Source organism: Rhinichthys klamathensis, unplaced genomic scaffold (genome assembly GCF_029890125.1).
Source record: "Rhinichthys klamathensis goyatoka isolate OS25496 unplaced genomic scaffold, OSU_Roscu_1.1 h1tg000430l_1, whole genome shotgun sequence".
Classification (NCBI taxonomy): Eukaryota; Metazoa; Chordata; class Actinopteri; order Cypriniformes; family Leuciscidae; genus Rhinichthys; species Rhinichthys klamathensis.
Window position 1 is genome coordinate 1,325,927 of NW_026606926.1, and position 14,966 is coordinate 1,340,892.

The 14,966-nt window shown below is 41.0% G+C and overlaps 1 protein-coding gene across 1 annotated transcript in view; it reads left to right on the forward strand.

Moving 5' to 3' along the window:
• plxna4 (plexin A4) overlaps nucleotides 1–14,760 on the forward strand; it is a 213,231-nt gene extending 198,471 nt beyond the window's left edge. Inside the window, exons 30-32 of the mRNA XM_056235791.1 lie at nucleotides 2,949–3,161; nucleotides 13,145–13,295; nucleotides 13,576–14,760. Coding sequence (XP_056091766.1) covers nucleotides 2,949–3,161; nucleotides 13,145–13,295; nucleotides 13,576–13,671 — 460 coding nt within the window. The 3' untranslated portion in view covers nucleotides 13,672–14,760. The remainder of the gene's footprint in view (nucleotides 1–2,948; nucleotides 3,162–13,144; nucleotides 13,296–13,575) is intronic.
• The last annotated feature ends 206 nt before the right edge of the window (nucleotides 14,761–14,966 follow it).

Consider the following 14,966-nt stretch of genomic DNA (forward strand, 5'->3'; position numbering starts at 1 on the left):
AAGGAAGAGGGGATGAGATGAGGGGGTGGAGTGGATGAGAGGGGAAAGGAAAGCTTGGCACTACATTTAATGAGTGGTAATCTATCATTAGCCTCTGCCAGCGTTCCATCACGCACCACCCCAAAGGGGCTATGGGGGATGAAGTGATGATATTGATGTGAGGGCACGGCAGGGAGGCGGTGGGTAAAGTCCCCTATTTACTCTGTTTTATAGACCTAATTTCCCCCATCTCCCCCCGCAGTGTGTTTCAGGGCCATTTGAGAGTGTTAAGTGTTTTTGGAGAGCACAGAGGGTCACTCTTGCATTACACATTAATGGAATCGTTCTCACAAAGAGTGGAACGTTAAATAGCGATCTATCATCTCGCACTCATTGCCAGGCATGACAGCCCGATGCCACTCTGGTGTCTCTGATATTTTTTAATGCGCGTGAGAGGGTCTTCTACAGAACTAATGCACTGCTGCCCAGCTTTTGCTGACAACCAACGTCTCTCACAGAGAACGAAATAGCTCTATTTTCAGATATTGTACACAAAACAACAGGCTCAGCTTTATCTATGTGGTTAGATGTGCTGCTGGCAACACACAGGCCATTAATTGGGCCAGTGCTGTGTGTGGGGCATATTTGCTGTCTGTAGAGGATTTTAACACTTTAAAGCTAAATGCTTTAGGCTATGAAAGCTCAGCCATAATCATTATTTTGTTTACAGCCTGTTAGCATTTGCTTATCAATTCTCTTTACCAATTATTATTGTTCTGAATGGGATTTTTGTGTATTTTTGTAGGGTGTACTAAGGGGTTACTCATTTTGATTGATTTTGCAAAAGAGACATTTCTAGACAATCCAGGTGGCAACTTAAGATGTCCAAGTCTCTTCCTTATCCTCTTATTTAAGTGTGTCCTACACAAACACTTCTTTAATATTAGTAGCGAGAATAACAGTCTAGACCACCCAAATCAAGTATTTCAGCACGAAAACATTCATCTACTTGAACCAAGCACATTTTAACCTTTTTAAAGAGCTGAAAGAATTTTTCAAACAGAATTTTGACGATTTGCAGTTATCTGATTCACGTGGATGAATCTCACGAACATCTAGACTGACTTTTATCAAACCCAAAAGAATTTATTCAAGCAAATCACAACCTAAATGATGGATTCCCCAGTTTGTTACAAATCACTTCTTCAAATGCATCAAAGGATGCCTTAAGCATCAGATCTTTAACCAAAGCCAGGCAGAGATGGATTGCTGATGGACGAGACTCTTGTGAATCATCCATCATGTTATTGTCAGTCTTGTGACTGGGTCGAGGGTTGGGCGGTACTGAGTAGAAGCTGTCAATGCAGATACAGATAATCAAAGCAGGTTGTTTGGCTTGGCTAAATTAACTCTTAGTTGAGAAAGTACTAAATGCAGATAAACAGAATAAATGCTATTGCAGTGACTACCAATGAAAGTGTGATTCACCTCCCGATATGGTTACATACTGCAATAATCCATACAAAAAAACAAAAAAAAACATTACAGTGACTCGTGACCTCCAACTGTCATTGTGAGCGTGCCGTTACATTATCATACATACAGATTCAACACTCTTCCATGTCCAGACAGGTTAATGGGTATTGTAAGTAAGGATGTGCAAAAGTACATATTTTCAAAAAATAGACTAGTGGGTTGGGTTGCATGAACAAATAGTCAATTAATTGTTCTTTGGGTGAAGTTACAAGATTTTCTAGACTCGTTTCTAAATAAATCTCACTAAACAACTAGTCAGTTGTCGGGGGACTAAATTATTTTTTGAACCTTGAGATATACAAGACATTATTTTTAGGCTGAACATTTTTGTTCCCTAGTACATAAGAACCATCCCAGATGTTACAAATCTTTCTACCTTTACACGAAAAAACAGACTGAAGAAACCCAAAAAGACTGACAGAAGAATATGAGGCTTTTCCCAGAGAGAGCTGCGCTGAGCTGAGTTCTATATTTAGCTGGGATCTAGTCCATCCAGACATCATTCCCATCTCCTGATCCACTCACTCTCCCCACTGAGAGCTCTCTCTAAAGTATGGCGCTTTAGACACGTCCTGCTTTTTGTTCTGTACAGAGAACACAATCTTGACAGAGGCCAGCTGTGGCAGGTTTACGAGGGTGTCGACTCGTTTTTACAGCATTGATATCCTTTTGATAGAATGCAGATAATCCCAGTTGATTCGGTCTGATTAAATTGGGAGTCAGAATACGTGGTTTGCTCTCTAAATCCTCTTTGGTGCAGTTGTTATTGTTAAATGAATTCAGAGGGCAACAGAGAAGGGGCTTCTATGGAAAAGCTTTTGTTGACGGTTTTCTCTCTCTTTCACTTTGATGTGAAACTCTGCATCCATTTCACTGCAGTGTCCTTTCTTATTCCCTCATGTCCTCTCCTCAGTTTTTGTTATCTAAGACAAAACCAAAGCCATCTTGAAAACTAATGAGAACTCTGCAGTCTCAGAAACAAGCACACAAAGTCCCAGACTAAACACCATCTGTGACACACGAGAAGCGCATTCGCACATACACCTAGGGTCTAGCCTAAGTTGATTTCACTTTAGCACAAATGGGCCGGAGTATAAAGTAGCCTTGTATACATGTATTGTTTTAGACAGGTCCACGATTGCAGGGCAGCGCACAGATACAAACAAACTAATATGAGATATATCAGTAAAAGCCTGGCATAAGTGCTCATAAACCCATTCCAAGCTAGAAAAACTGGATCTGCACATCTAAATTAAAATGATTTCCTTTAACAATATCATTCCCATGATCTATTCAATATAACTTATAAGCATTAAATGCAGCCTTGGGTTTCATAAAGCCACAGATTCCTGTTCAGAACTGTTTTTATGCATTAAAAGAGCTTTTTAAAATAATAAAGAATAGCACTAAACCACATCCTTTGCTCTCCACAGTCTACCTCTACGGTTTTGGGTGAACGTGATCAAGAACCCACAGTTTGTGTTCGACATCCATAAGAGCAGCATCACGGACGCCTGTCTGTCTGTGGTGGCTCAAACCTTCATGGATTCGTGCTCGACGTCAGAGCACCGCCTGGGCAAAGACTCCCCATCTAACAAGCTGCTGTACGCCAAGGACATTCCCAGCTACAAGAGCTGGGTGGAGAGGTGAGCAAGAACATGTTTGCAAGTCAAATGTTTAGCAAAAATCTTATACACAAAGTGACTGAACAGCCAAACCCAAAGACCACCACAGCCTGTCAAACCCATATCAGAAAGAGTAAACTTAAAGCTGTAAACCTGTGGTTTGCATGAATTTAAAGTCTCTGTGTGAAGCGATCAGGTAGAAACAAGAAGAAACTGCTTGAGTGCTTTAGTGTGTGTGTGTGTGTGTGTGTGTGTGTGTGTGTACCAGTGTTGAGGAAAGTTACTTTTAAAAGTAATGCATTACAAACAGGCTGTGCTGCCATTCTGGATCGCAAAATAATAGGATGCAGGAGAAGAAAATTCAACAGTCTTACTTCAGCAATAAAATAAAACAAACATAATATTTATCTAAAGTCATTTTTGCTTATTCCTATGGTTGAATTGGATCATCAAAGGCCAGCAGCAAAGGCATTGTTTAATAAAGTGAGAATAAATACATAAAGTGAGTAACTCAAGATATTTTATTGTAAATTTAAAAGTAATGTGTTACTTTACTAGTTCCTTGAAAAAAGTAATCTGATTACGTAACTTGCGTTAGTTGTAATGCGTTACCCCCAACACTGGTGTGCACTTGTGAAAATTTTTTTATCAGAGGAGATGCAAAGATACTGTGTTTGTGTGGATATTGTTATGAATAAGAGCCAAAACTTTTATTATGTCCTGCAGGTATTGTGTGTGTGTGTGTGTGTGTGTGTGTGGCTGCTGGTAATCAGACTGAAGTGTGTTGTAGAACTCCAGGATGATGAATTGCAGCTCTATTGTAGTTCAGTAGATCATCTGGGTCTATCCAACACTGCACCAGAGCAATTAGTCACTGTTTGGTGAGAGAGACTAACTTTTCAGCTTTTCCCACAATCCTCTGGGTGAGAGGCACTATTCTCAACAATGCCAAGAAAAGAGAATCATGGGTAGAGAATTAAAGAATTCCATCTTTCTACACGCAATGACTGTCAAAAAGCTTTACATGGTTCCATTGGTTTCTGAAGACAAAAGCTCATTTCACACAGAAAGTGTTGCACAGCGCTGGTCTACAAAAGCAGGGCTTAAAAATAATAATAATAAATTGGTTCACTCCGAGCAGAATCGGTATTTTAACGTTTCTGTTAATGCGTTCCTTCTGTAACATTATCGTTCTGAAACCGGTTTGTTTAGAAAAAATACCGGTTAATACGTTTTTTTTTTTTTTTTGCCTAAACTTTATACCAGAGCATGAATTCTTCCGTGCAAAGGCAAAAGACCGTAACTTCGTTTTTGGTCGAAAATGAGTTATTGATATTTTTTGGCACATTCAAGACCTCCTTTATCATGTGGATAAGTATCTTGAGTCAATTACGTTGTTTTTTCGAGAAAATAATGGTTCATCTTAACCGTAACTTCCAAAAGCCCATGAGAAAGCAAGGCAGAACACCGTAACACCAGTTACGGCTTTTTGGCTTAGTTTTGGAACGCTCACTCTGCCTTTGTTTAGCCGCGTGTCAATATGAAGTTACGGTGCTGGCGTTCTATCAAATAATGCTACCTATCAGATTATACGGTGTTCTGCCTTTGTTTTACTCTCCATTCAAATTGAAATTACAATGTAGCCTGTGTACTTTGTACAGCTACCATCCGTCCCTGTAACTTCTGAAGTCCTCAGAGCTTTGTCCTGCACTAATGCGGTCAGAACATTTAGTATGCTCTTAACCCGCTCCATCGACAAACGTGCGATATCGATCGCGAAGGATATATGCAGAGTTGACAGAAAAATTTTACACATGCCGAAGCAGGTCAATACAACAAAGAACTAAAGCCCCGCCTCACCCAGTTCGGGTACCGGACCTAGTTGAAACAATCATGCATCTAGCTGGCAGAGTGCCAAAACTTCGCCGGCGCCTTCAGCTCCGCCTTGAACACGGTCGAGCCGACGCGAGACTAATATATCACAAAGTGATAATAATGAAGCAACAAGGCAACATAATGAAGCAAGAAGTGCTGGTGCATACAACATCAGAACAGCTGTTAAAAGCATGCATACAAAACACAGCGTCCGGAATAAATCAGTGGGACGAGTGAAGTGCACGCACAATAATAGGGCAGACAGCTGAAACCAACGCATACTGAAAAGACGCAGAACACAGAAGGTTGTGCTATAAATTCATTAGTCGTCTAAGTAGTCCAGAACGCGCTCCCTACTGAGTCCTAAGGGGTAGGAAGCACTGCATAGGCTACTTTTCGTGAACGGAGCGTGACACCTTCGAACACGAATCTCGGTAAACGCCTGTGAAAGTATGCGTCTTTCAGATCTGTTTTATCGTGATCATTACATTACATTATAACGCGTGTTTAGCAAGTCTTATGCCACTCGGTACCACTTGAAGATACACTTTAGTCTTTACTGCTATGGAGGTATTTTGTCATTGCTAATGTATTAATAGGGCCACCAGAAAAAAAATAAAAATAAATAGGGACACCAGAATGCAACCAAAGCACAATAACTAGAAGGCTAGGTAATTGTAAATCATACAAAATAAATGCCATGATCACTAGATTTTATACAGTTGTTACTATAATGATTTTGTTAATAGTGATCAGCAACCAAATATTGATAATGTGGAAGTTACTGCGTTTTGCCTTGGCATGACTTCTCACTTTTTGGTGACAATACAAAGGCAGAGTACAGTAACTTTAAAATAGTGGTCAAAAGTCAAGTTTGAGCTCAAAATTTTGTTATGTAGATAATTTGCATTACTTAAACATCTAATTGCCAGATTTTCAGTGTCCTACCTTTAATTAATTTGGCGGGACAACTAAAAATCTTTAAAGTCATTTTTCTCAGTTCCACACTCTAGCAAGTTAAGGTCTTTTGCCTTTGTAGGGCAGAATTGAACTTGAACGTGCTAAGAGCTTGTGACCAAACCTTGTAACTCGAGTGGATCGTCAAACTGTTGGCTAAACCTCATACAGTAGCTCCACCTGCCTCAATCGTAAATGAAGTGCTGCACGCATTTTGGAGACTGTCTCTGCTTGTTTGCAGTCCAAGGGTAAATAAAAAAACTGGTTCTTTGAATAAATACTGTGTGTAAAGGCTAATGTTTTATAATTGGGGATTGGAGAAGAGTGTCTAAGTCTGGTATTTGCCGTCTAGTCATAGCCAATACAACATGTGCGTAACATTTTGTGTTTTATAACAGAAGGTTTTTGCCAAATATATTAAACGACTGTAAAAACTGAGCGCCCGCATAGCTACAATAACCTTTATAAAAACCTGAAAGTTGATAAAAATGTAATGCGATGCACTTACTGCCACAGATGCGGCCGTTCTAATGATGGACAAAACGCAAATCTCCGACATTCGCTGGTCAAAAACCTCTTAATTCCATTTGAGCTTGATTTTGGAAAAATGTTAATAATATAACGACACACGCAAGCGTCGGACCATACATAAAGCCACAATACTAACTTTTGACAACAAGGTGTTTAATTATTATACATTTTTTTAAATCCTGTAGTCAGGGCCGTCGCTAGTGGGGTGAAAGGTGGTGACAATTATAGGGGCCCCCGCTGCCCAGGGGGCCCCACAAAATCCAGCAGTTATACTATTTAGGCCCCTGTTGTATGAATAATTCTAATATTTATATTAGTTGTATGCCTGAGATTTAAATGAAAACCACAAAAACGTGCAATTTGGGTAAATATTTTTCCAAATATCTGATTCTCTTACCTCCATAAAAATGGTTTAGTCCGACCTAAAGTATTTATTAATTATTCAGTCAGAGTCAGTGACAAACATCAGATGGACCCAATAAAATTGTAAGTCCCACCCCAGCTCGTGAACAGAACCAATCAGAGTTGAGGCGGCAGAGCCTGAAGTTAACGATGAACTTGGTGGAAGAGCAGGAGACTGACTGACTGAAAAATGTCGGGGAAAAGAAAACATAAATCAGGTACCAGAAATGCCAGGAAAAGACAGAGAGGGAGGCAAGGAGAGTGGTTGTGTCCCAGTCGATCAAGACGTTCTTAAAGACCGGTTATGTATTGTTATTTCGCTGGGAATTAGAAAACTTCCGTCTACAGTCTGCCGTGTACAGTCATTTTTCATTATCGGTGCGCGCCACAATCGACCGAATGATTAACGTTACGTGGTCTAAATTCCTGTCTTTTCACACTATTGTAAATAGAGTTTTAAAAAAATTACACGAGTCACGACGCATTGCATTATGCATCTGACCTGCCGGCTGATGATATTTAAAACATCGATAAAACACAAATACAACACACTGCACTTGGATGAATAAATGTATTCGCTTTATTTAATAATAAGACAATGAATGGTTTTGTTTTTTTAATTAGACTGCATTCTTGTCAATTTCTAAATGTTTACTTTTTGATTTATGAATTATAACAGACTGATGGGGAAAAAATTATTACTATTTTCTTTTTACGTTTTATTATTATTTAAAGCTGCAGTCCGTAGCTTTTCCTCTTTGTCGCCATCTCTCTGTTCGAAATCTGTAACTGCAGTGATTCGCGGAATTATCATCTTTACGTGGGTTGTAAATCGGCATGAAACAGCGCGGATGAACACAGTGCTTTGAGGCGAGTGCTGCTGTCAGTCACCGCGCTGTGTGGATACTGTCATACAGAATCACAGATTCACTTTTTGAAAGTTTGACCAACATAAGAATTTTCATAAGAAAATGTCTTCTGAACAAGTAAGTAAAATCCATTTTTGTTCTGACCAACTAAGGGGGAAAAAGCATTCGACATGATAAGCTTCGTTAGATTTAATCAACGCGATTTACAGCAACCGTGCAAATCATAGCCTACTTTGTTCTCAAATTGTTCATGTTAACAACATCAGCATTGCGTGACTAATGTTAAATTTAATGTGTTTTATGGTTACCTGTGTAGTTCAGAATTCATATTCTCCATAATAGCAAAACGAGAAAGGCACAACAAAGGAAACTCCATAACTGTGTGAATTAAGAAAACGTACTGTTACACGATTGAACTATTGAAATGTCTTACTTGTTCAGCAGAAAAAAGCCGTCTCTTCTTCCGTTTTGAACCCCGTCAAAACACGGAGTTCACACACTTTTCAAAAGCCCCGCCGATGTGTAAATCCTTGTGTTCGCATGAGACGGTTTCTTTCTCTTTCTCTAGCCACCTTAAATCCGAAGTACGAAGTCTTTTGGGTTTTATAACTGCTGAATCTCCAGTTGACACTGATGATTGTTGTTTGGATCTTTCTGGATGCCATAAGTTTAATTATGTAAAGTGCTGCGAGAAAAGCCTATACATCTAAACATCTCGTCACGCGCAGTATAGCCGGCTAGCCGAAACTCCTTCTTTATGTGTACGGGTATGACGTAATGACGCAAAGACATGCTCGAATTTCCCGCGGAAACCCACCAGTACCACTGGAATTAAAATCATTATTACAAGCTAACCGTTTTGAATCTAGCTATGGCAAGCAGATAGTTTTGACCACTGGCAGAATGTTTTTTTTAATATAATTATTTTGGATTATTTTTAACTTAAAAAAGTTACGGACAGCAGCTTTAACAATTTCTTGCTTTTTGTTAGTTTTTATTAGTTGTAATTTTTAAATAAACATTTAACTTTTAAAATAAAGGTTTTACAACAACATCACCATCTTCTGTTATATGTGGGCCTCCATGTTCATCTATTGTACAGTATATGATATTGGTGGAGGGTGGTGGGGGCCCACATCAATATTTTTTCAGGTGGCCCCGAATCCTCTAGCTACGGCCCTGCCTGTAGTGGTTGTACATGTACACTAACCTGCGAATTTGCTGGTTTCAAAACACCCCACGCTGCATATAACCTGCCATGGTAGCATATCCTCGGACAAACTCCTGCGACCCAACAGCTAATACCAGCACATTGCCTTGCGACTTATAGGATGACTTGACAACTGAGCACGGGTATTTCACTCATCTTTGGATGCGTCAACGTCACATTTGCATAGGCCCTACTATTTGAATTCATGATTAGTTGACTGCCTAATTAAAATCTTAAACAGAACGATAAAACAAATGTATTAACCGTTTAATGGTAATTTCAAATAAGCTTTTCTGTTCAGAACGTTTAAACGATTGAGTTTTCTGTTAAAACTTTATTCGTTTCCGTTTTTTGTTTTCGGTCCTTGAACTGGTTCGGAGCCTGTACAGTAAACAGTAAACTGTACAGTAAACAAACAGCACTTTTAAAAACTCATCAGCGCCATGTGTCCCTGCTCACGCATGCTGACCCTTAGCCTCTGACTAGCGCGTTTATTTGCCGTGAGATATTAGAAGCTTCTGGCGGAGATAGGTGGCTGGCAGATGAGTGTGATGGGGAAATGATAAGACCGTAATCACGCTGCCAGCTCACATTCACTACAAAAGAGCTGAGATGGGGAGAAAGCTCATTTTCATGCATTAGATAATGTGTTACACATCTTTAAGGACTGAGATCATGCTAAAACATTCCTGTCGAGGTGAGAAAAGCCTACTTTAATTAAAGGTGCTGACATCTATGTGTTTAAACCAGGTAATGTACGCTCAATGATACATTCTTTGTTCCGAGTTAGTTGTTTTCAGTAATATTCCGAGAGGTGACAAATCTGTGTGGATTGAGACAATCCTTCTGTTTCCTTTCGTCAGATGATTTGAGGAGATTTATTGATGTGCACCATGCTCAGACTCTCTCATGCACATATATATACACGAGACTGAGAGCACATGAAGAGGGCCAAGCTAAAATTACCCAGCAAAAAAAGCAAGTGAGTCAAGGACAGGTGGTGAAGTGCTGCCTTTGGTCCTTGCATGTCTTCATAAATGCAGTGGTTGATCTGTTTTAGGGGAAAGAGGTAAATGAGGCAGCGTTTGGTGAGGGTGTAGACAGGGTGCCCTTGAGAACAACATGTTCCCACATATGTTTTTTTTATAAGGTTATATATATATAGGTGTGGCATATCAAGATACTGATTAGACAGCATGATTATTGCACAGGTGTGCCTTGGCTGGCCACAATAAAAGGCCACTCTAAAATGTGAAGTTTTACTGTATTGGGGGCAGGTTATTGATTGTGGCCTGTGGAATGTTGGTCCACTCCTCTTCAATGGCTGTGCGAAGTTGCTGGATATTGGCAGGACCTGGAACACACTGTCGTATACGCCGATCCAGAGCATCCCAAACACATTCATTCATGCTGACTGCAGGATTGTCCACCAGAGCTGTTGCTCATGAATTGAAATGTTAATTTCTCTACCATAAGCCGTCTCCAAAGGCGTTTCAGAGAATTTGGCAGTACATCCAACCGGCCTCACAACCTCAGACCATGTGCAACCACACCAGCCTATGCAGGACCTCTACATCCAGCATCTTCACCTCCAAGATCGTCTGAGACCAGCCACCCGGACAGCTGCTGCAACAATCGGTTTGCATAACCAAAGAATTTCTGCACAAACTGTCTAGAACCGTCTCAGGGAAGCTCATCTGCATGCTCGTCTTCCTCATCGGGGTCTCGATCTGACTGCAGTTCGTCGTCGTAACCGACTTGAGTGGGCAAATGCTCACATTCGATGGCGTCTGGCACTTTGGAGAGGTGTTCTCTTCACGGATGAATCCCGGTTTTCACTGTACAGGGCAGATTGCAGACAGCGTGTATGGCGTCGTGTGGGTGAGTGGTTTGCTGATGTCAACGTTGTGGATCGAGTGGCCCATGTTGGCGGTGGCGTATGTTATGGGCAACGAACACAGGTGCATTTTATTGATGGCACTTTGAAAACACAGAGATACCGTGACGAGATCCTGAGGCCCATTGTTGTGCCATTCATCCACGACCATCACCTTATGCTGCAGCATGATAATCCACAGCCCCATGTTGCAAGGATCTGTACACAATTCCTTGAAGCTGAAAACATCACAGTTCTTGCATGGCCAGCATACTCACCGGACATGTCACCCATTGAGCATGTTTGGGATGCTCTGGATCGGTGTATACGACAGCGTGTTCCAGGTCCTGCCAATATCCAGCAACTTCGCACAGCCATTGAAGAGGAGTGGACCAACATTCCACGGTCCATTCCAACATTCAATTCCAGACCCCCGAATACAGTAAAACTGCACATTTTAGAGTGGCCTTTTATTGTGGACAGCCTAAGGCACACCTGTGCAATAATCATTTTGTCTAATCAGCATCTTGATATGCCACACCTGTGAGGTGGATGGGTTATCTCGGCAAAGGAGAAGTGCTCACTAACACAGATTTAGACAGATTTGTTAACAATATATGAGAGAAGTAGGCCTTTTGTGTACATAGAATTCAGCTCATGAAAAATGGGGGCAAAAACAAAAGTGTTGTGTTTATAATTTTGTTCATATATATATAAAAAAAAAATATATATATATATGTATATATATATATATATATATATATGTGTGTGTGTATGTTGATCATAACTTCTTATTTTTTTATGCCATTTCCAGTTCTTCATTACTGCTGTAAAAGTCATGGTCATTCGTTGGTCAGAAAGTGTAACAACTCTGTATTTAGCCATTTGCAATACAGGCACGATACGAGGGAATAACCAGCATGGGCTTGTTCTGGTTGACGAACAGCTGACATTTAAATGTGGTATTAATTAGTGCCAGGCGAGCTGCCAGTCATTAGTCTTGGGATGCCGCGGACGCAGAGCTAAACTTAAATGTGTGAGCTCGTCTATGGAGTGTACCCGTCACTGGAGAACAGATTCCTTTGGGAAAGGCATACTTGGAGATTATAACCCCTCTTTATCTCTCTCGTTCAACACTGTGCCATTCTCCACCACTGATGCCCCATGGTGCATTGCAGCACGTACCTGCCACTCAAGGTGCTCACGGGAGCCTGAAACAGACACGTATGCCACTGGTTAGTCAATGAATGTGTTGAGTCCAGGAGTTGGCATGGTGCAGGAATTAAAAATGTAAATGACCTGCCTTAATTAAAGAGTCGACAGAGCCTTTGCAGCTGCAGGTGACAGTGACTGATTGCTTTTCCTCCACCAACACTCTTTCACTCACTCACATGCACCAGCCAAAGACAACAGACAGTGTTGCACCGTTCCAAAACCTAGTGAGCTGCCTACAGTGACAGCATTTTAAGGTATCGTGGGTACTCACCAAGCACGGAGGCTGTTCCAAAAGATAGGCATGTTAATTATACTGCCTCATAAGATACCCCATAGCATCACATGTATCCTTCATGGAAAGGCAATCCCAGAATGCATTGATGAGAGAAAAAATCCAAGGTGGTAAATGAAGCGAGAGAAATATGGATTATAATTAACATATTTCATTCACAAATAAAATTCTGGATATAAATGTTTGTATTTTTTGTGTGCTATGTGTTTTAGGCTTATTAGAGTACCACAACATTATCTTAGCAACATGCTATCATCAAACTCCATTGCAAGTTGTGATGCAAAAAATGACTGCCTAATTAGAGTTTTCCAAATCACATATAAGGTTCCATGATGGTTAGGAAGCTGCCATAGATGGCTGGTGTCTATGTAGGCAGTGGTTTTCGAACAGTGCTTGTGTCTACAGTAAGTGTGGGCTTTTATATACGTGTGCATTTTGTTTTGGATGTGCTAGAGTGTGTTTAGTGTCAGCATATGCGTGGGGCACATTTATTGAACATTTCCAGCATCCTATAGAATCTGCTGATCTCTGGAAAACTTTCAAGGACAGTGGCTCATTAAGACTCACAGTCACTCGCTGATGTAAGCCGCAGCTGTACTGCCACAGAAAGTAAATGCGGAACTGATTGTAAGGGGCAAGACAGCCCTTAGTCAGTGCAAGAAGTGACCCTGAAATATGTTATTCAACATGAATTATAAAAAAGACCTGTCACCTGTCCATTTTCTAAGCATTCGTTAAAAAATGTGTGCTATTTCTGTTTCTCTGCCTTTTTCACAGATATTACTCCGACATTAGTAAGATGTCTGCTATCAGTGACCAGGATATGAACGCATATCTGGCAGAGCAGTCTCGCATGCACATGAATGAGTTCAACACCATGAGCTCCCTCAGCGAGATCTACTCTTACGTGGGCAAATATACAGAAGAGGTATGGAGAACACTTCCAAATGCATGATATTATCATCTAATGTTCAACAGTATTAGCACTATTAAATCACCACGTTCTGAGTGTAGCGTGAACTTAAAATTAATATTTTTGTAAGAGTACTTTTCATTTAATTCTTTAGTCTCTTTTTTGTTGAATGTAATTGTTAACTGTCCATTAAATGTGTAGTATTTAAGGAAATGAAAGTGGAAAGTGCAGATGAGAGGAATATGTGGTTATTTGTAGGCATGTGTAACTGATGTCTCATCTCTCTCTCTGGCAGATTGTGTCTGCGCTGGAACAGGATGATGGCGCCAGAAAACAGAGACTGGCCTATAAACTGGAGCAGGTGGTCGCCTTCATGAGCCTGGAGAGCTGAGGACAACATTTCCCAGAGTGCACTGGGAGATCCAACAGAAACCGAGCCGTGCCTGAGTGAAGACCTGTCCATCTATCTCATCTCTTCTTTTTGCAATCTTCCCACAAAAACAAGCGTTTGCATCATATTAGCTCTGCTTCCTAGAAGAGTAGAGATGGGAACTAGAGGGTGGACGGAGGAGCCAAGGACTACATTACCCATGATGCAGTAGACTGGGTGGCCACCTGGCTCTGCTGTGTAGAGGGGTGGCTGCCTACAAGTTCCTCTTCACTGCATCCTCCATCCTTCTCCCTGACTGGAAAAAAAAAAAAATTCTGTTGCCTTCAAAGTTTAGCTGATAAGCAGAAACCACAATGTTTGGTGTCAATTTGTTCTGACTTTTATGACTAGGGTAGTGTACGGCACTAATATAGAGTCCAATTCATTGTAGTACCTTTATTAAACACTGAAACGCAAGATAAAAAAAAATTGGTACTGCATGCATCTGAAGAATGCAGACCGTTCAGGCCATTTCAAAAGATACAAAACACCTTGAGGACCGTGGATTTACGGGACATGCAAGATCATTTAAATGCTTTGATAAGAGAACAATCAAGCCTGGAGATCCCAACTGCTTATTCTCACTTTGAAGACAGTGAGGTCTATTTAAAATCCTCGGAGTGTAGCGGGATGCAACAAGTTAGTGCTTCGATTCTTTTGTCTCTTCCAGGACCTTACTTGACAGTGAAACTGAAAGACAAGACCTGTCGTCTTGTGGTATACCCACATCTTCACCACTTCACCCCCAGCCTTCATTTCGGCATTTATCCGGCTTGTGCACATCTGAATTTAACCTCTCTTATCTAGATGATTGGAGAAAAAGCCAAGGTTTGATCCCCTTAGAAGCAAGCACACACACACACCCCTCTTCCAGAGAGTGACGCCTTCTCTCTGTACTCCAGCGAAGTCGCCAGGACCTACGCTGTGCTGCAAGAGGACAAAGTAATCTTGACAACAAAAAAAGCACACGTTCAATAGGTGTCTCAGTTCACACATCCAGTAGGGGGACTTTAATTACAAAATATCCTACTCAGAATTAGCTGTTAAGGGGGGGAGGGGGGGGGGGGAATGGCGTTGAACGTGCACACGTGCAGCCTGCACTGTTCACTGCCACAGGGTCCCACCCATAACGAACACTCTGGAAGCCTCTAGAAAAACCCACATGTGGACAAAGCTGGTCAGCAGAAAACCAAAGGAGCCCAATTTAAAAAAGAGCAAGCGAATAAATTACCCCTGAGAAAGCAAACACAAGGCAC